General features: G+C 35.1%; 1 protein-coding gene across 8 annotated transcripts in view; it reads left to right on the plus strand.

Annotated features, from left to right (window-relative positions):
• The window catches only part of Osbpl8 (oxysterol binding protein like 8), a 137,097-nt gene that overhangs the window by 70,825 nt on the left and 43,822 nt on the right, over nt 1-22,450 (plus strand). For all 8 annotated transcript variants that reach the window (XM_042699102.1, XM_042699103.1, XM_042699104.1 and 5 more), the window contains one exon: nt 17,032-17,102. In XM_042699102.1, coding sequence (XP_042555036.1) covers nt 17,032-17,102 — 71 coding nt within the window. The remainder of the gene's footprint in view (nt 1-17,031; nt 17,103-22,450) is intronic.

Genomic DNA, 22,450 nt, shown 5'->3' on the forward strand with positions numbered 1-22,450 from the left:
TGTAGATAAATGAAGCTTGTTATCTCCCTTTCCATACCCTTTCCTCCTCTAGTTTTAAGTAAAAGCAGTGCCAAAGGAGTCTAGAGACTAAATTATACCTCATCTCATGGGTAGAAACTCTGTTCCCTATGGATTATGTTTAAAATTGTTACTTAGCGTCCTGATGTACTTGAGCTAATCCTTCCTTTGTGGTTGTGAAAAGCTGTTTTGTTTGCTTTTGTTGATTTACAGTGTTTCATAATATACAATAATGCCTTAATTAAATGAGTCAATTTCAAGTTCTCTCTTCCTCTTCTTTCCTTTATTTGGGTAGTACTAGGAACTGAACTCAGGGCTTTGAACTTTCTAAGCAAGCATTCTACCACCTGAGCTGTACTGCCCAGTCATTTACTTTTTAGTTAGTTTTTCATACAAAGTCTTGCACTTTTGCCTGGGAAGGCTTTGGACCATAATCTTTTTTGAGTAGTTAGAATTTCGCGTTTCTATCACCTACTCAGCCCAAATTAATGTTTAAATGTTTGAAATTTTGAATCATTTTAGAATAAAAAGTTTTGCTCTGTAAACCATTTTAGTTATGTGTTAGAGCATGCTAATACTGTCTTTATCTTTTCCCTTAGCAAATCCTCTTAAGCCTACAAAATTCCTTCACCTTGAATACCTTGACAACACTAAAAATGAAATGAGTACATATTTACAACTTAATAGTACATATTTACAACTTTCAAAGAGATTTTCTTTGAAACAGTTTAGTAGTGTGAAGATATATCAAATTCCCTAGGGTTACTGAGACATTGTGGATATAATCTCAGATGGAGTTAACTGAGAGTACCTTCATTTAAAGTGGTACACAGATACAAGGACACCTGAAAGTTACCTTCTTCCATGAATCGAAGCAGTTCCTCCTTTCTTGGTAAGACTTTTGTAGAGAAATTCCGACCATAGAAATGTAACATATAGTGGGGGAGGGAAAATGGGAGAAAAACTAAGGGAGAGGATAACAATGTTCTACAAGAAATGTGCTCATTACCTGACTTATATAACTGTAACCTCTGTACGTCACCTTTACAATAAAATAAAATTTTAAAAAGCAAAAACAAAAAAGTAACATATATGTTCTTGAATAGATGTGTTATATTTCATGAGAACTATTTTGTATGAGAGAGGACTTGAAATTTTTCCTATTCGTCTCCCACTGTCTTTATAAAAAAATTATCCTATGTGATATATTTTAGTTTGTAATCATAGGCTATTTTTGATAGAAATACTATAGAGATTTATGTGTTTTCTTCTGAGTTTCTGATTCCATAATACATTAGATACCTGAAGTTTGTTGTTTCATAGGACACAGATATTGTCTGTGTTGAAATTGAGGTAGTTGCTACATAGAACTATGGAAGTATCTATAAAATACTAAAAGAATATAATATTGGATAAATTAAAATAAAGCATTTAAAAATAGCTCTAAATAAAGCAGTTTAAAATAGCTCTTGTAAAATGTTACAAATTCTGTATTTAACTCTTTTAGTGCCTCTGTAGAGGAAACAAAATAATAGGAAACAGGCATTGAAAAGTAAGAAGGAATAAGTTCTGCTTTTTAAAATCATCTTTACAAAGGTGAGAGGATTGATTATTCTTCCCAAGCCCTCTTAATTACTTTTTTAACCCAAGTGGAAAGATAAGTACTGAGAATTCTAAAGGATTTTTTTTTTGTTCTTGAAAATGTCTTTTTTAAAATATATTTTTAACATAAGATAATATTAAAGGGATTTAACCTCCTTTTACTTTGAAGATCAAGATGAAGATCTCCCTAGCACAAGTGGTTAAAAGAGTTTTATCTGTGCTGCTAGACTAACATTTGAGGAATTTATAGTCAGACTGTATTTTAATACATGTGTAACAGAGTTAATGCCATATAATTTACCATGTAATATTTGCATGATTTCTAGGAGCAAATAGCTTTGTGGAATTTTTTTGTTTCTATTCCTTTAGACTTTGAGACTTTGAAGTGTATATTAATTTTATTTTACAGTGAAACATGGAAATTTTAGCATAGTCATCTCTTTCTAGGTGAAGGAAGGATGTTCATGACAGATGGACTAATGTCCCCTGGAAAGTACAGGATTTCCAAATATCTTCTCCATGAAATTGGCATTTACTGAGCCCGTGTTATAGTTGTTTTTTACTAGTAAGAAAAACAAACCAAAGATGTTATTTCAGCCTTTGTCTTCATGGATTTAATTTGTAGTTGGGAATTTTAGGGAAAAGAAGATAGAGAACTCTTGATAAAGAAATATGAAAATATGTAAATAAAATTTTAGTTCCACAAAGTGGTAAAATAGATGTTTAAAGAAAATCAGAAGTGAAGTAAAATGTTTTAAAGCTACACTACCAGCAAGTAAAGGAATTAGTAGGAAGAGAAAAATTATTTACACTATAGTACCCCAAAGACTTTTTCTTGCCATTTTCCCGGCTCTGTGAGACTTTCTCTGATGTGTGATCAAGGAAGACTGGAGAAAAGTTATGTGGCGACTTCAAGGTCTGGTTGGAAGGCTTGTCATGTGCAGTATAGGTAGACATCATTCTTGTTTGTTTTGTATGGACATAACTGTGCCTCATACTGGGATAGATCCACACTGTAGCCTTGACACAAGGCTGCCTACAAGATTATAGTTCGATCTTCAGATGGTAGGCCTTTTATAAGAAATGGAATTGAATTTTGCAGTCTGTGGATCTCCAAGTAGGTCATTAGCAGTCAGAACTCCTGGGACTGTGATAGAGAGGGTTGCTAGAGATGGATTAGGCCTGTTTCAAGATCTGCAGTTGGTCCAAGGTTAGCAAGCTTGTCACCAAGAGTACCAATGGTCATGGAAGATAGGTACAGTGTTTTAAAGTTCATTTTTGGTTCTTCAAATAATTTTTACTTTAAATAGTAATTTTATGTTAAAAAAGTACTGAAATTTCCCTTGTGAAATTAATAACCAGCAGTATATTTTTCTTTTTTTCTTTTTTTTTTCCAGGGCTGAGAACAGAACCCAGGGCCTTGCATGCGCCAGGCGGGCACCTTTCCACTGGGCTTAACCCCCAGCCCCAGTATATTTTTCTTGAGGTCACTGTAGTATGGTTTTGTTTCAATCAAATTACAGATCCTCCCAGAATTCAACTCATTATTACTCTTTATTACTGCTTTACATTTTTAAAACATTCTATTGATTAAAACATACACACACACACAAACACACACACACACATACATACTTACGTATATGTGCATATGTATTTAAAATTTTAACCATATATTATGATTATGGTGTATGGCCAAGACAGAGATTGTATCATTAAACTAGATGTAGGACTCAGAGCTATTCTGACTTGCAATGTTATTTCCATTGGTTCTATTGAAGTGATTTTTTTTCCTTCTTATCAACTAGTGTTAGCAAATATTTTGAGTTTACCAAACATTTTTAATTTTTTTAACATAAAGAATGATAATGGATGCCTTATTAAATGGGTGTGTGTGTGTATGTGTGTGTACATAGATAGATATCTTGGCTAGGTCACTTTTATTTAGCTACTATTAGATATGGTAGGAAAGAATGTGATCCTGCTTATATCACATTATTTATTAATGTTTTGTTTTTAGCCTGCTTTGCTTCTCTAAAGTATTGCATTAAGAATTATTATTAAGAAATTATAGTTTGTATTTGTTGAATGTGTTCTATATATCAGGCATCAATTTAACAACATAAAAAATTTCATCTTTATGTACTATGAAATATTTAATGTACATTGAAGGATTCATAAAGTATATTTGCAGCTTATAGAAGTCAATACATTTAGATCATAAGCCAACACCAGATTTAAAGGGATCATGTCCAGCATTTTACAAATCCTCATATGTATTTCCTGATCCTCATCTCTTTATCTCTTCCCTATTATGACTTGTGATTGCCCCATATAACCACAACACTCACCTCTGTGTGCATTTTCTTTATTTTTTATTTTTGGCCATTCAGCAAAGCAGTTTATGAAAACAATGCATCTTGATCAATGTCTGTTTCATCATTCTCCCCCGTTCCTCCCCCTGTGTGGATTTTCTTGTCTTGGTTTCATAATAATTTTATTCTCCCATATACATATCTAAACAATTTGTATTTATTTTCATCATGTTCATTTATTTACATCATGTTCAAAGAAAAACTTTGGAAAAATTTCACAGTGTATTTGAGGAAGAATAATTGAAGTACCACTTAGAACCAAAAACAGGTGTAGAAAGCTCAGCTTTGCAATGTGGTTGGTGGGTATTTATAGTGACAGCTATGCTTTTGCCCTAGTTTGACATGGTCTGATCAGTTAGCTGCCTGTTATTGGCTGATCATATGATCTTGGCTGAGATCTTGCTATCTGTTATAAAAATTAGGTTCCTGGTTGAGTATCAATGATCAGGCCTATAATCCTAGATACTCAGGATGCTAAGAGCTGAAACTCAATGTTCCAAGCCAGCCAGGACAGACTCTTACCTCCAATTAACCATCAAGAAGCTGGAAATGTGCCAGATGCCAGTGGCTTACACCTGTAATCCTATATACTTAGGAAGCTTAGAGCTGAGGATCATAGTTCAAAGCCAGCCTCAGCAGGAATGTTCGTGAGACTGTTATCTCCAATTAACCACTAGATAACCAGAAGTGATAGAGTGCTAGCCTTAAATGAAAAAGCTTAGAGGCAGCACCCAGACCTGAGTTCAAGCCCCACAACTGACAAAAAGAAGCTGGAAAGAGGGGATGTTGAGGTAGTCTCCCAATAGTAGTAAGGAAGTTGGTCACTGGAGTGTATGCTTGCGAAGGGTACATGTTGTCCCCAAACCCTACCTTTCAGTCTGTCTTTGCTTCCTGGCTGCCATGAGATGAGAAGCCTAAGCTTTGATTCTGTTCTACCACCATGATGTTCCACATTATAGATTTTTTATTTCATAAAGTTGACGCAAATTTCATAAAGCTGACACAACTCTTTTGTGGGGAGGGTTGGGCAAGATTATTGGTGAATCCTGGGAAACATGCAGTTTATAATTACTACTGATTTAGGAGTACACCTGGTAGAGATATGGTCAGGAAAAGTATTTTCTGCTTTTCAGTTCACAATATCCTCTCAGGAATAGGTAAAAGTTAGGACACCTTTGTGTACTTGGAATATCCTTAGCTGATCCAAAATTATAGGCATGGGTAAACTTAAAATCCAAGGTGAGAAAAGTACTTGGCAAAGCTGACTAAAGCAATTTGTGTTTAAAAAAAGAAATATGATACAATGGCAAGAGGGGAGATTGTGTCCTAATCCTATATTCCATGTGTTGGTCAAATATATATATATCTCTTCAAACAGCCTTTTTCAACAGAACCCTGACAGAAATTGTTTAAGTGAATATTTTCTCAATCCTGCTCCTCCCAACAAAAAAAAGATAGTATATGACTGGAGATATTCTAAAAACAAAGGGGAAGGTAACAATGCTTGATAGAAAATGTACTCGTTACCTTGTTCATATAACTGTAACCCTTCTCTACAGTATTTTTACAATAAAAAACATATCTAAAAATACATGGAAAATAGCTAATTCATCTCAAATGATACATGTCCTGGATATTAAGCTTAATTCTGTTTTAAAAAGAGTCCCAGGGGCTGGGAAGGTGGCTCAGTGGTAGAGTGCTTGCCTTGCATGTATGAGGCCATGGGTTTGATTCCTCAGCACCACATAAGCAGAAAAAGCCAGAAGTGGTGCTGTGGCTCAAGTAGTAGAGTGCTAACCTTGAGCAGAAGAGCTCAGGGACAGTGCCCAGGCCCAGAGTTCAAGCCCCGTGACCAATGAAAGAAAGAAAAACAAAGAGAGAAAAAGAAAGGAAAGAAAGAACGAACGAACAAACATACGTAGTAGGTACATCCCAGGCAAGAGGGGCTGCTTAAGTGAATTCTTTAAAAGCATGAATGGGAAGCAAAAATTTGAGACCTTAAAGAGTCTAAAATAGCTTTACTTTACTGTGTATGTAATTGGTAGTTTTGTTGGTTAGTAACTCTAAGCAATAAAGCACTTTCTTTTATAATTTAGTATGGATAGCATTCCTTACATTTTTAGCCAATGTTAATAACAATGGCCCATTTTCTTTCTTGCTATTGTTTTTAATGTATTTAAAATGTACTGTGTGATTTTTTTTTTTGTTTCTTTTGTATGTTCTTCCCCAACGGTATAACCCCTTTTCACTGTATTTGATGTCGTGCCCTGCATCTTGTATATATACATTTTTCTGATTTGGGGAGGGGAAGGGAAATAACAAAATGCTGAAATAAGGATACAGGTTGACCCATTGTAACGAGATGTGCAAGACACTATGTTGAAAATCAACTTTACAACTTGGGGAGATGGTGGGGGGGATGGTGGTGGTGGTGGTGGAATGGTAGGGGATAAACAAAGGAGAAGGTAACAATGCTCTATAGGAAATGTACCTATTACCTTACTTGTGTTACTGTAACCTCTCTGTACACTATTTTTACAATTAAAAAAAAACTTAAAAAGACAAAAGAAAAAGAAGGTTGTCAGTTTTCATCACAACTGGTTTGTGACTAGCTTTCTTGAATTGACAAGTAGATTAGGTGTACTCAGCTCACACTGAACTGAGAATTAAACTCTCAAGTTTAATTTCAAGTCCTGTTTAACTTTTTCTTATAATCTTCATTACATTTTTTTATGTCTTGAAAGACCAACACCATCTGAATGCATTGACTCAGGCCTGTAATCCTCGCTAACTTTAGAGGCTGAAGCCAAGCTGGGCAGAAAAGTCTGAGACTCTTATTGCCAATTAACCAGCAAAGAGCTGCACGTGGATGTATGGCTCAAATGGCAAGCGCTAGCCTTAGTAAGAGACCTTGAGTTCAAGCCACAGTACCAACACACACACACACACACACACACACAAATTAAGAATAAAATAAAGGCAAGCACTGTTAAATAAGTTAATTGTAATTGTTTTTCTGTTCTGCTCTTTTTTCTGGCTCCTAAACTTGAACTCAGGGCCTGTGCTTGCTCAGATTGCTTGCTTGTTATGACTGGCAATTCCACCACTTGAGAGACATCTTCAGCTTGGGTTTTTCTAATTAATTGGAGTCTCACGGACTTTGCTGCCTGGGTTTGGCTTCCTAAGCCTCCTAAGTAGTTAGGATTACAGACATAAGCCACTGGCCTCTGGCTATTTATCTATTTATAGTCCATAGTAACTTACATTTTATGATAATAATAAAATAAAACAAAAATCATCAAAGTACAAGTCTTTTACATTAGCCATTAACTTATTTTTTGTTATAAACTTGAACTACATTTGCCTAAGAAAAAAACATTGCACAGGAAATTGAGGTGCTTTTTGAAAATGTCCTTTCTAGCTTATATGGGATGATGTGTATGACAAGAGAATCAGCCTTGAAATATGCATAGTGAAGAAAGGAAACTGAGTCTTATGATAAATTACCTAATTAAAAAAAAAACCCTACTACTGTTTTTAGTTTTTTTTAAACCCTCTAAGTTATGACTGTTGTTGGGGTTTTTTTGTTTTTGTTTTGCCAGTCCTGGGGCTTGCACTGTCCCTGAGCCTTTTTGTGCTCAAGGCTAATGCTCTACCACTTGAGCCACTGGGCCACTTCCAGCCTTTTCTGAATAGTTTATTGGAGATAAGCATCTCAGGGACATTTCTGCTGAGCTGGCTTCAAACCTAGCTACTCAGCCTCCTGAGTAGCTAGGATTACAGATATGAGCCACTGGCACCCAGCATTATGACTGAATTTGTTAGGTAGATTTTCCGGTTGAAAGTAAGAACTGTGATCAGAAAAACAATCTAGGAACAATTGAGTAGAGCTTTTCAAATTGAATATAGGGACACAAGGGTAAATGGAGTTCTGTAATATTAAAATTCTTTGGAATTTTAAAGATTGGGTATAAGGAGATAGTGTGTGTGTGTCTTTTAAGAAAATAAGAAATTATCTGTGATCTTACTAGTCTCTTAGTTTAACGACAGTATATAAAAAAGTGTTTCTTCTTGTTTCTGAGATAAAGTTGTTTATTAATTTTTATAGAACAATTTTAAGTGACTAGAAAAAGGTCACTGTTAGATTATATATTTTTTTTTGAAAAGTTTAAAATGAAGAGGCTTTGCAGCAACTCATTTGTTTCAAGGGAATGTGCATTAGAATGCATAACATGATTAAGATGCCACTTAATCTTCTCTGTTGATTGGTTTGCATTAACGCTGGCTTAATGACTAATATACACCTGCTAGAGGTAAAACTTAACACATTTATTCTCTGCTTTTCTCTTGTAATCCATCAAAATTGTACTTGAAAGAATATCTTTCTTTATGAATTCTTAATCATGGCCCAGGCAAGCAGCAGATTAGATATAAATCTAGATGCCTCAGGCAAGATAAAAAGTGTTATGCTGAGATCCATTTTTGAAGTAAGTAACAGCTGGAAAGAAAACAGTCAGAAGAGAAGGGAACTATGGCCAGATACCAGAAAAACATAATAGATGTCATTTAAAAAAACAAGGCTGCTTCTTGGAAAAAAGAAGAGAAAGTGACTTAATTACTTCATCCTGAATGGCTAAGTATTGATCTTCTTTGTTTTTCTAAAGCAGCAATTCAGTGCAGGGCGTTACTCCCCTTACTCCATTACTAGTTCGATAAAAAAGGTAAAACATTAGTGGAATAGCCTTTTTAATCAGTACATTAAAAAAAAAAATCAGCTGTAGGGCTTAATGCCTTTCCTGTCAGTCTCTTTCTCTATCTGTTTATTGCTGATTTGACAGTCTCTAGTCTTCCTTTGCTGGTAAGTGTGTGTCCTTTGTTTGTGCTGGTGGGTTTTGCTACATTTGGATGTGAGAGAAAAGCCTGTCTTTGCCATACTGGTCTAATTAGCCTTCTGAGTGAGCATATACATTAAATGGACCCTCTAAACCATGAAAGAAGACAGCTCACAACAACGTAGATTTTCTTCATGTACTGGGGTTTCGCCTGTCTTATTTCCTCCACGAATTGATGGCCGAAAGCTAATCCGGAATGCTTCATTTGGGGGATACAATGAACTTTCTCCTTCCTTGCCAGGTTTGTTCATTTAAGCTTGTATTTTTGTCTTAATTTATTCTTTTCATTTAAATAAACCATGCATTTTTAACATCTTAAAGCTGTTTTATATAAACAAAATAATTCTAAAGTGAAAGCTTATGTTTTAATAACAGTTTCTGTATGGCTCAGCTTTTCCATATTTTCTTTTATAGTCTCTTAAGCTAAAACTTGAGAACTAATGCCAGTAAAGTAGGTATCTTGAGTGCTAAAGCATACATTTTTAAGTAAATATTATGATCTTTTAATAAAACTAAGTTCTTCCCAAATGTGATATAAATGTGGAATTCTATAAATAAACTGCAAATGAAACACAGATATTTAACTGATATTTGGCCATTTCTACAGAATAGTAACTGTAATAGACTTTTATTTCATGAACTTTAATCTTACTAATTTATTTATCTTTTTTAAGTATTGACTAAAGTGAAGTTTTCTACCTAAGTATAATTTTCAAAATATTTCACTTTCTTTTTGTTGTTTGATATATTTGTATGTGATTAATTATTGCTGAGAAAATGTTATGATACTTTAGGGTAGTTATAAAATAAAATTAGGTATTTGAAAACTGATTTTATACTAAATACTTAGTTCATGAGATAGAGACATAAATTTTATTTGAAAAGCTTTAATGTACCAAATATTGAGATATATTTTTTTAGATGTGTGTTTTTAAACATAATAATCTTATATTATCAAATTCTGGAATATCTATTCTCAAGGTTATAACTACTCTTAAGATGATACATTTCTTTTGAAATTAAAAATACCCTTTTTTACTTGGGGCAAAGAAAGGATTGATGCTTGCTTTGGTCATTTATATCTTTTTTTCTGGTACTTATATTTGTTAAACTAGAGTTAAATTTTCTATTTTCACACTATGCTTTATTCTTAACCCTTTGAGAATATTTATGCTATTAGTAGATTCTTCTAAGATAACTAGACAGTTAAGTAAATAGGTATAAACTCACTAATTTAATTTTCTTTTCCCAAAGAATTAGAGACCTTAGCCCTGAACAGTGCTTAAGTAGCATAAGCTTTAAACAGTATTCATAATCCATCTTTAGACTTCTTATAATAGCATACTCACCGTGCTTTCTTTCAAATGATGTGTTAGTGTCTTTTTATTCAGAAGTGACTTTTAAAATACAATATCTTGAATCTATTTAAAATGTTGTTAAATACTGCCTTTGTTTTCACAATGAGATATAGTCTCATTTCTGTATTTGTGTGTCTTCTTGATAGTAATTTTTAAGCCAACACACTTGCTATCTCATACTGTTTGCTGACCTTCATGTCACAATTCTGCTTAGTATTAAAGAGTAATCAAGTGACCTTGATAAACAGCAGAAAACTTCACTTTTCAAAAGTTTGATATTTACTTAATTAGACAATTGGAGAAATGATTGTCATTTTAACTTGTCAAAAATATTTAAGGTTATTTTGGTGCTTTCATCTTAAACAATAAATGTTTTCATTGTTTCCTAAGACTTGAAAGAGAGAAAAAGTATATTTGTACTAGTAGTTCCATATTATTCATAACACAACCAGCTTTGGTAAAAAGTTTGTTTAAATGTCTGCTTTACTTTGTCAGATAAGCAATGGAATGAAATTTCATGCTTCAGAGATGTGGCTCTTCATTATGTACCTAGGTTAAACATGAAAAAAATACCCAATTTCTTCTGAACTATTTCATTTTTACATAGACAAAATATTTTACATACAGTTGCTTCATATGACATCATTGGAAATTGGAGAGCTTAGTTCTACAGGATTGATATTTAAAGATAGCTTTGTGTTACCAATTTGGGCTCAATCCTATTTGAATCTCAATTTTTCTGAAGAAACTTTTTATCTCTTTATCACTGTGTGTGTGTGGGTGGGTGTGCACAGGAGTGCGTAGGTGCACATGTGCGTATGCCTGCATGCATGCACACATGTGTGCGCCAGTACTAGGGCTTGAACTCAGTGCCTGGGTGCTATCCCTTAACTGATTTGCTCAAGGATAGTTCTCTGTCACTTGAGCCACAGCTCCACTTCTCATTTTGTGTGTGGGTGGGTGGGGGGACTGGCGGTGGGGTGCTTAATTGTAGATAAGAGTCTCACAGACTTTCCTGCCCCCACTAGCTTTAAACTGTAATCCTAAAATCTCAGCCTCCTGTGAAGTAAGGATTACAGAAATGAGCCATGGTTACTTGGCTTTTCTTCCTCACTTCTAGCTAAAGAAATGTATGGGTTTGGGGCTGGGGGTTTAGCCCAGCGAAAGCGCCCACCTAGCGCGGGCAAGGCCCTGGGTTCGGTCCTCAGCCCTGGGGGAAAAAAAAAAGACAAAAAAAAAAAAAAAAAAGAAATGTATGGGTTTAACTTTAACAATAAGTTATATTATAGACATAACACCCCGACCATATATTATACCATGATGCAATGCCTCTTTAGTTTGTTTTCAATTATTCTGTCTCTTTCTTTAATCTCAACTATTATTTCTTGTTATGCTCATTGTACTATAGAATAGTATCCAAAAATTGGTATAAACTTTAGGCAAATAAATTTAACCCTTTAAAAAAACAAGTAGTAAATAGATGTGTGTCTCATGTGATAGACTGCCATCCTTGAGCAAAAAAGCTAAGGGGCAGTACTCAGGCTCTGAGTTTAACCCTAATACTGGCACAATAAATAAATAAGCTGTAGTCTTAGGGATTATTGTTTCAGTCCAGTTCTAGTGTTTGCTAACGATACCTCTAAGCAGTGAAAGGGCTGTTTGTATTTTTGTTTTTTTAGAAATATATTTGACTTTTTTTTTTTCAAAATTGTTATTATAAAGGTGGTATACAGAGGGGTTTCATAAGTCAGGTAATGAGCACATTTCTTTTGGACAGTATCACCCCTTCCTCCCTCTCTCCCAGTTTTTTCCTCCTGTCCTTGCTCACAATTTGTATAGTTCATTATCAACATAGTATCTACTAAGAACCACTGCTGCATTTGTTCACCCTTTGTCCTCCCCTTTCTGTGCCTCTCCTTACCCCTCCCCCAAGGCAGATAAATGAACAAACAAGACCAAAAAAAAAAAAACCCTCTTGTTTCCATTTCTTGGAATTCATTTAGATAAATACTGGTGTATATGCTCAGAGGTACAGAGGCATTATGCTTTTATGTTCCTCCCCTAAGAGTATCTTCCTTCGGTCTTACTGTGTGTAAATACCTAGGGTCCTGCATAATTTATTTTACCCCGGTGTATTTTAGATCTAGCTTCTTCATTTGGCAAAAAACATGCACCCTGTGCTGGCTTACCTCCTCACATAACATAATTTGTTCTAGGGGCTGGGAAGGTGGCTCAGTAGTAGGGCACTTGCCTTGCATGCCTGAGGCCCTGGGTTCCATTCCTCAGCACCACATAAGCAAAAAGAAAAAAGCCGGAGGTGGCGCTGTGGCTCAAGTGGTAGAGCACTAGCCTTGAGCTGAAGAGCTGAGGGACAGCGCCCAGGCCCAGAGTTCAGGCGCCACAACCGGACCCCCTCCAAAAAACCCCATAATTTGATCTAGGTCCATCCATTTCCTGCAAATGACATACTATTCTTTCTAATGGCTGTGTAAAATTCCATTTTGTATAGGTACCATGTCCTTTGGATTCACTCACCTATTGTAGGGCATCTGTGCTGTTTCCACAACTCGGCAATTGTGAATAGTGCAACAATGAACAGGGATGTGCAAGTGTCTTTATGGTATACTAGTTTGTGATATTCTGGGTAGAAGCCTAGAAGTGGTATGATTGGGTTGTAGGAAAGAATTATGTTTAGTTCTTTTGAGGAGCCTCTGTATTGCTGTCCATAATGGTGTACTAGTTTACATCCCTACCAGCAATGCAATAGAGTTTATTTTGACTGCTTAAGAATTTTTCCTGCACAATTTCTTGGTTCTTGGCTGTGTTGAGTATAGTGAATATTAATGTTATCAATCCTGTATTTATTTTGTATGTACCCATTCTAAATATATATTAATGATTAATGAAACTAGTTCGTTATTGAAATATTATTAAACACTATGTCTTGTCAGTGATAATACTTTTATCTTCTTAAACCAGAAGTTAGGAGCAGAATGCTAATTTAGGAATAATATTCCATTGCATTAGCTAGAGAGAGTAAAGCCTATCATGATTATCTAATGTAAAATTTATTTGAAAAAAGAAACTGAAAACCCTGGAAGTTAATTATATAACTATGGTTATATAATTATATAGTAGTAGAGTATATAGAGTAGTAAAGTTATATTCATTGGAGTTATTGTGAACTTGTGACTGTTCCGAAAATAAAAAAGACTATAACAAAAAAATGAGTGTTTCATTTTTTAATCCAAGTTAAATATGGTTAACTGTATTTTAGAAATTGAAGAGAGACCTAGTTGGAACAGAAAATATACACTGTAGAGAGAATCCGTAAAGCTCAGACCTGATTCTTTTTAAAAAAAATCTTAACAATATTGACAATCTTTTGGTAAGATTGATAAGGAAAAAGAGAGTTGAAGGTATTGGTAAACAGAATCAGAAGTGAAAAATGAACATAATTATAGACAAAGCACAAATAAAATAAGTAAAAGGTACTAGGATGTTGATATGCTGATGTGTTTACAAGTCCAAATGAAGTTGGGCACTGGTAGCTAACAACTGTAGTCCTAGCTACTCAGGAGGCTGAGATCTGAGGATCACAGTTCAAAGCCAGCCCAGGCCAAACAACAACAACAAAAAAGTCCATGAAACTCTGATCTTCAACAAACTCTGATCTTCAGAAAAAGCTGGAAATGGCTATATGACTCAAGTGATAGAGAGATAGCCTTGAGCAAAGGAAGCTTGGGGGCAGTGCCCAAACCCTGAGTTCAAGCCCCAGGACTGGCAAAATAAAAACCATAGCCCAGGCCTGATTTAATAAAGATCAAACCCTATCTCAAAACTAACCAGTGCAAAAAGGGGCTGGATGCATGACTCAATGGGTGGTGTGCCTGTCTAGCAAGCTTGAGGTCAAGAATTCAATCCCCAGGACCAGTAAAAAAAGAAAAAGAAATTGAACTGGGAATCTCCAGATCCGGTGCATATCATCACTGAATTTTTCTGAATGTTTAATGAAATAATTCCAACCTTGTACAGCTGTCTTTAGAAACTGGTAGGAAGGGAAGTAGAAGAGCAGTAGTTTTATAACTTTGATGTGAAATTCATTTGAAAGACAAGCTATCATTTTTAATCATACTATAAATATCTTTACTAAGAATATATTATGACTAATTTAAATAAAAGCCTAAGAATATAATACTAGTTTATTAACATTAGAAATTTTTGTGATTTAACTGGAGTCACAAGTTAAAGACAGTAAAGTAGTCATGGTAATCTTATAGATATGGGGATAATATGACATAGCACATTTCAGTTTTATTAAAGTGTTATGAATTTATATAAAAGTTAATTTGAAAGTATAAATAAGGCCTTGGCCCTTCTTTTTCACAAATGTGGAACATGAACATGTAAATACTGTAGTACAAATGTATGTGAAGTATTGTGTGTCACAGAGTAAGGAAAGGCTAACTATATCTTCATAGTAAAAGTAAGGCAAACCAGAAGGTTTGGCTCTGAGTATTGAGAGGTAAGGTGGCCTTGTAAAAATGGCATGAATTTAAGTTAGGCTTCAGTTAGAATTAGGTCCCATACTGTCACTTGTTGATGGTACTCAACTCAATTTCTCTGAAGCTCAGGGTTTTGTTTTTGTTTTTTAAACAAACTATATGTGGTTAGTATTTTTTGCATACTGTCATGCCAAAAATCAGAAAAAAATGTGTAAGTCAAGATCTAGCATTTTACAAGGATTCTCATAAATGGGTATTAGTTACTTTCATCCTGTAGTGCTATGATACTCATCAGTTAATAAATGAATCAGAATTAGCTACATGCAGAATGAGTTAAGAGGATGTAAACTAAATGAGAAAGATCGTGAAAGCACAAGTCTAATAAACTGGTAAACTGGAGAAGGGTATATTATTATTTTTTTTGTCAGTCATGGATCTTGAACTCAGGACTTAGGCACTGTCCCTAAGCTCTGTTTGGTCAAGGTTAGTGTTCTACACTTTAAGCCACACCTCCACTTCCAGTTTTCTGGAAGTTAATTGGAGATAAGAGTCTCACAGACTTTCCTGCCTGGGCTGACTTTGAACTGTGACCTTAGATCTCAGCTTCTCCTGAGTAGCTAGGATTACAGGCTTGAGCTGCCAATGCCCAATTTGGTCTCTACATTTTAAATGAAATAATATGTTTAGTTCCTCTGTCCTCTATCTCTTCTCCTTCTTCTACTTCCCTCTCTTTCTTTTATTTTCCCTTTATATCTTGTAGGGACAAGTGATTTCTTTAAGTCAATATTATTAAGTCTATTGTTTTTCTCTTTATCATTGCAGTGTAACATTTACTGTGTGAACATACTCTTTTGTATTAACTTATTGTATGATTAATAGCCATTTTAATTCATTCCAGATTTTTGCTAGTATGAATAAAACATATACACTTTCATGTGCTCTCTCCTCTGTTGGTATATCTACATTAGAATTCCAGTTAAAATTTCAATTCTTGTAGAGAATGTTAATAGGTTCCCAAAATGATTATGCTTCTTTATCTTCCTTTCTTCTTACTTCACAAGCTTATTAATACTTGGATGGTTTTAGTCCTTTTAATTTTAGTAATCTTGATAGGAATGTAGTTTTTGTCTCATTTGTGGGAATGAAGAGGATAGTTGAAAAGAATTTACTACCTCAAAATACTAAAGGCAAGCTTGATGAGACTATTCTTCCTTACTCACAGTGCTCATGTATTTTAGGTTCACCCTTTTAGAATTTGTTTTAAAATTTGTTAGTAATAGACAATGCTAGTAAAGGTCACAGTAATTGAATATATGCATCCTGAATAAGTATTTATTGATCAATCGGTTGGTTTATTTAGCTTATCTACCTGCCTATCTATCTATCTATCTGTCTGTCTGTCTGTCTATCTGTCTATCTGTCTGTCTGTCTGTCTGCCTATCTGCCTATCTGCCTATCTATCTATCTGTCTGTCTGTCTGTCTATCTGTCTGTCTGTCTGTCTGTCTGCCTATCTGCCTATCTGCCTATCTATCTATCTATCTGTCTGTCTGTCTGTCTGTCTATCTGTCTGTCTGTCTGTCTGTCTGCCTATCTGCCTATCTGCCTATCTATCTATCTATCTATCTATCTATCTATCTATCTATCTATCTATCTATCTATCTATCTATCTATCTATCTATCATCTATCTATCTGAAGTATTGCTATATTACCAGGCTGGTTTCAAATTCCTAGACTCAGGTGTTTTTAGGGTAGCTGGGATTATAGGCATGTGCCAATATACCCAGCTTAGTTTTCAGGGTTTTTTTTTTAAGTTTATTTCTTAGTCCAGATTTATTTTCTAACTTTCTTTTATTTCTTTTATTTTGGAATATATTTCAATTTGACAAGAAGTTTGAAAAGTATGTCAGGTTGGTTCCTGTGTGCTAGGATTCCTTGTTAGAAATCAATTCATTATAATAAAAGCTGTGAGTACTGATTTTTATAACATAGTGCTCTCATAGCACAAAAAGAAATATTTAGCTCAATGTTGGTGGTTTCAGGGAAAGACTTCATTGTCTTTCTGAATCTTAATCAGTCTTGAAGAAGTATACTGAGACAATCCTTTGGATGTTAGTAAATCATAATACCATGTGTTGAGTATAGTCTATGATTCCCAAACTGATGAACTATCAAATATAATGCATATTTGAAATTGAATGACATGTATATGTTTGCTTTTTACTGTTAATGACTATGGCCTAATGTAGTAATACAAAAATATTGATCATTTATCCCAAAGGTTTTGAAAGAGGAAAGGAAGATATCTCTCAAAATAAAGATGAATCTTCACTTTCTATGTCAAAAAGCAAGGTAAGAATATTGTCCTCAATACAAAACTCTGACATTTTTCTAATAATTAAGAGGAATGAACTAAAACTGAACTTCTTTTAAGTTTTTATAATCTATATTTATGTGAATATGTGTTAACTCTAATAGTCTGGGTAATAAAAGTTCTACAGTTATATTGCTATAAGTGCCAATATATAGATTTTAATACTTTGGTTTGATGAGCAGATAGAGGTAGAAGTATTAAAAAAAATGCACAAAGAGTTGGATGTGGGTGGCTCATGCCTGGAATCCTAGCTACTCAGGAAGCTGAGATCTGAGAATCATGATTTGAAGCCAGCCTGGAGAAGATAAATCCCTGAGATTTTTATCTTCAATTAACCAGAAAAAAAGCCAGAAGTGGAGGTATGGCCCAAGTGGTAGAACACCTGCCTCGAGTGAAAAGGCTGAGTTCAATCCCCAGTAACAGCACTAGATAGATAGATAGATAGATAGATAGATAATATTGGACAAAGAGGATAATGATCTAATAAAGTTAGGCCTATTTGTTGAAATTTTTCTTGGTGAAGAAGAATTACATGTATCACTTCCTCTTTTCTTTCAAGGATAGGGAGAACATCTGGTTTGGAGAACATTAGAGAAATCTTTTATAGCCTGCTTCATAAGAGAAACACAAGATAGGGTCAGAGAATGGCCTTCTTGCTTCTGAGGCTTTCTCATTTCCTTCACCATGAAATTCTCACTGTGCCAAGGTGCTGTATTTTGTGGTAGTATATTTTGAGTCCTGTCAATCATATTCTTTGTTAACTAAAACCAAAGAAGGAAGCTGGGGACAATGGTAATGCTAACTACTTGGGAGGATCCTTGTTTGAGGCCACCCCAGGGTTAAAGCTAATGAAATATCTGTTCAATCAATAAAATCTGGCTGTGGTTGTATACAACTGTCATTCTAGCTTCTTGGGAAGCATATATAGGAGGCTCACAGTCCAGGCTGGCCTGAACATAAATTTGAGACCTTATTCAAAACAATACCTTACGTCAACAAGAGCTGGGGGGCATAGCTTAAGTGGTGAGTGGCTACTTAGCAAGTGCAAGGCCTTGAGTTCATACCACTTCCCCTTAAAAAACAAAAGCAAAAAAGGAAGAAAGAATACTATAACTTGACTTCCATAGCTAGAAATACAGTGAAATTAACATTGGGTTTTTTTTTTTAGAAGTTTACTTTCAAGCATTTAATACGAATTGGTGACTGTGTAATGATATTCCTATTCGGACTCAAAGACTTACATATTCTGACCAACTAGGTTCTCTCTCTCTCTCTCTCTCTCTCTCTCACTCTCTCACACACACACACACACACACACACACACACACCATTCCCTAGATATTTTCATCACAATAGCAAGTGTATTGAAATAGTTAGTCAAGATATCTCAAATGAAATAGAATTAATTTTTAATTATTTTATCTCTATGAGTGGAATGGCCAGCATAATTAATGTATCTAATGAGATAAAGGAATCTTATTACCAGCATAAGAAGTTTCTGGATCATAGATCCCTTAATTTGATCCTCCAACTATCTGTCTGCTTGCAAGTGTGATTGCTGATTTGTCTGTTATTTGCTTTAAAAAACAAAACAAAACTGGGGTCTGAGAAGGTGCCTCAATGGTAGAGTGCTTGCCTTGCATGCAAGAGGCCCTGGGTTCAATTCCTCAGTACCACATAAGAAGAAGAAGCCAGAAAAGGTGCTGTGGTCAAGTGGTAGAGTGCTAGCCTTGACCTGAAGACCTCAGGGACAGCACCCAAGCCCAGATATCAGGCCCCATGACTGACCTAAATAAATAGATCAATCAATTGATGGATCAATAGATAAATAAACTGAGTGGGTTCAAACCACCAACCTTTCAGTTAAAAAATAAACTAACCTAGACCTTTATAAATCTTTTTCAACCAAAACTATTTTTGTAGTTACAGTAACTTATTTTTTTTTAATTTAATTTTATTTTATTTGTGAACATACTGTACAGAGGGGTTACAATTACATGGGCAGGATAATGCGTACATTTCTTACCAAGCATTGCAGCCTCCTCCTTTGGTTTACCTTTCACATCCCTTCCCAGCCTCCCCCCTCCTCCCCAATCCCAATCCTTCTCCTTCCCCCCCCCCCCTCCCCCCTCACCGACGTTGTAAAGCTCGTTTTGGACATGACAACTTGTACTTCTCATTGTTGCAACAGGTCCACCTGTATCCTTAAACAACTGGTTTTTCCCCATCTCCTCCACAAGTTATACTGACATCAAATATAGTGAAAGCAGGGGTTATACTGTAGGGGAGGGACATACAAAGCAACAAAGAGATAATCTTATAAATGTGTTAGAAACACATGCATGAAAGAAAAAAACATTAAAATACATATCTAAGGGTTCATTTTCCTGACATCACATTATCTGACCTTTTCCGCTTGACTCATACATATACTAGATATTGCAAATAAGGGAAACCATGGGACCTATGTTTCTTTGGGCCTGGCTTACTTCACTTAATATAATTTTTTCCAAGTTTTTCCATTTCCTAACAAATGGGGCAATGTCATTCTTTCTGATGGAGGCATAGAATTCCATTGTGTATACATACCACATTTTCTTGATCCAACAGTAACTTATTTTTGCTGTTTCCCCCCCACCCTCTCTCTCTTTCTCTCTCTCTCTCTACATATATACATATATATATATATATATATAAAATGTAATATTTTGTCATTTCCAAAGAAAATCACAAGACTGTTCATACCTTATTTGAAAGGTCAGAGTTTTGACAGAATTTGCAATCTAGATTATAGTCATAAACCTAAAACACAGCAGTACTGAGTTAAACATTTTATAAGTGCTAATTCATTTAACCCTCAAAGCTACCCTGTGAGTTCATAGTACTGTGCCTCATTTGTAAAATGAGGAAACTAAGACCAAAGAGACTAAATAATTTATTAAAGTCACATAGCCTGTTAGGTCACAACAATTAAAGAGAGGGGCGAGAGGGAGGGTAGAGGAGACAGAGAGAAAGGGGGAGAGGGAGAAAAAGGAGAGGAAGAGTGAGAAAATAACATGCTACACATTCCAAGTCTATTTAACAAAGAGTCTAGAAGTACTGTACAATAAATTCTGTGTTCATCATTAAGACAGTAGTCAGTAAACTTTATGAACAAAGGGAAACTTAGTTTAGTAAAATATTTTCACAAAAATGGTTTATTGGTTTTGGCCTATTAAAGTTGTGTTGATGATATAAGATGATAGAACTTAGTCACTGGCTTTTCTATTTGATGGCAATGTGACTTTTGAAAGATAGTTAAGTCGTAGTCTTACTTTTGTTCATTAGTAAAAAGGGGCTACTATTACTAGCTCATAGTATTGCTTTGCATATTAAATGAGATAGCACATATCATGTGTTTAATACTTTGCAAAATAATAACCAACCATTTAACAACTTTAATTGTTAAGCTAGTAATGTTAGGTTCTTCATTTAATAGTATCTAAGAAGTATGTTATGATATACATTTTTGTATTTGTGAGAAAGAGAATTTCATGATAATGTTAAGCCATCAAATTTCTCCAATAGGAGCTGTGTCATTTTGGGGTTTCCAGGGCCAAGGAGAATGTAAAGACCTGTTTAGCTGGAGGAATTGTTTTGGCATCACTGTATATGACACCTCATGGAAATAGCAATCTGATACCTCGGGACTGATTCTTAAGTCAGTAACTTTAGCAGCAGTCTAACCAGGTCAATCCCCATGTTCTATAGTGAGCAGTATTTACAATTTTTTTCTCTTTTTCTGTCTTTTAAAAATTTTTTATTGTCAAGGTGATATACAGAGGGGTTACAGTTACATAAGTAAGGTAGTGAGTACAGTTTTTTCCTTGTGTAGCCACTTGCTATTACTACCATTCCTGATTTATGCCTCATTTTTCTAAAGGTGCTTTGAGCCTAACATCAGAGACATTTTTAGCAGACTTGAGAGAAGAATCAGTCCTAGTTCCATTTTCATTTTATTCACTGGTCAGATATTTATTGACTCAGGTGATACACTGGCTGTTACTGATAACAAAACATAGCACCTGCCCTTGTAGGTATTAAAATGGAGGGAATTTGTATCTGAATGTTTTCATCTTTGATCAGATCTAATGATAGTCTGAAGATCTGGCCATTCAATATTTGAAAGGTACCATTTAGATTAAGTCCCTTATAATTTCTTGGTATTAGGTATATGGCTAAGATAAGAACTAGGAACTTTTAAGTTTTAGCAATTAAAAACTTCAGGTTCATAGCTATTATATATCTGACAATAGGTAAAAATTTCTTTGTTGTTATCTATTTTACATTGAAGGGATATGTTTAATTTTATATTCAGATTCATAGAAGAAACTTTAATTTTATACTCTTTTCTACTCTGGTAAACCGTTATGGCACTGGATTAGGAAGGAGGCCTAGGTTCTAATAAGTGCTATATTAATGATTGTGGTTTGCAAAATCAGCTCATCTGAGCCTCCCTTTATGACTTGTAAAATGTTGTGTTTTTTCCCCAAGTTTCTTTTTCATTTGTTTTTCTTTCTTTTTTTTTTTTTTTTTTGTCAGTCACAGGGCTTGAACCCTGGGCCTGGGCGCTGTCCCTGAGCTCTTCGGCTCAAGGCTAGCACTCTACCACTTGAGCTACAGTGCCACTTCCAGCTTTTTCTGCTTTATGTGGTGCTGAGGAATTGAACCCAGGGCCTCATGCATGCGAGGGAAGCACTCTACCACTGAGCCACCTTCCCAGCCCCCCCCCCCCAAGTTTCTTATGAAGGCTAAATAAACGAAATATAAACAAAGTCTTAACAGCAAATTTATGACATTAATAACACTTGAAGTGAGCAGGATAGGTGAAAAAATCTCAAGCCTGGAAATATAAACGGATACAAAAAGAGTGTTATAATCCTAGTTGCTAACTATTGCTTTGGGGGAAGGGAGGGCTATGGGGCTTGAACTAGGGGCCTGGGCATTGTCCCTGAGCTTCTCTGTGCTCAAGGTTAGCGCTCTACCACTTGAACCCCACAGCACTACTTCTAGTTTTTGAGTGGTTAATTGGAAATAGAGTCTTATGGGGACTTTCCTACCTGGGCTGGCTTTGAACTGCAAACGTCAGATCTCAGCCTCCTGAGTAGCTAGGATTACAGGCGTGAGCTACCAGCACCCAGATGAACTATTGCATTTATTGCCACGGGAAGAGGAGTAGCTTTAGAGCAGTGTAATGCAGCAACTTGAGAAGATTCTAAATTTAAAAACCCAATCACTACTATTATTATTTAAAATTTAGAATATTTCAACAGTAGTTGAAATACTG

This window comes from Dipodomys spectabilis, unplaced genomic scaffold, assembly GCF_019054845.1.
Source record: "Dipodomys spectabilis isolate Male_0828 unplaced genomic scaffold, ASM1905484v1 ptg000234l, whole genome shotgun sequence".
Taxonomy (NCBI): domain Eukaryota; kingdom Metazoa; phylum Chordata; class Mammalia; order Rodentia; family Heteromyidae; genus Dipodomys; species Dipodomys spectabilis.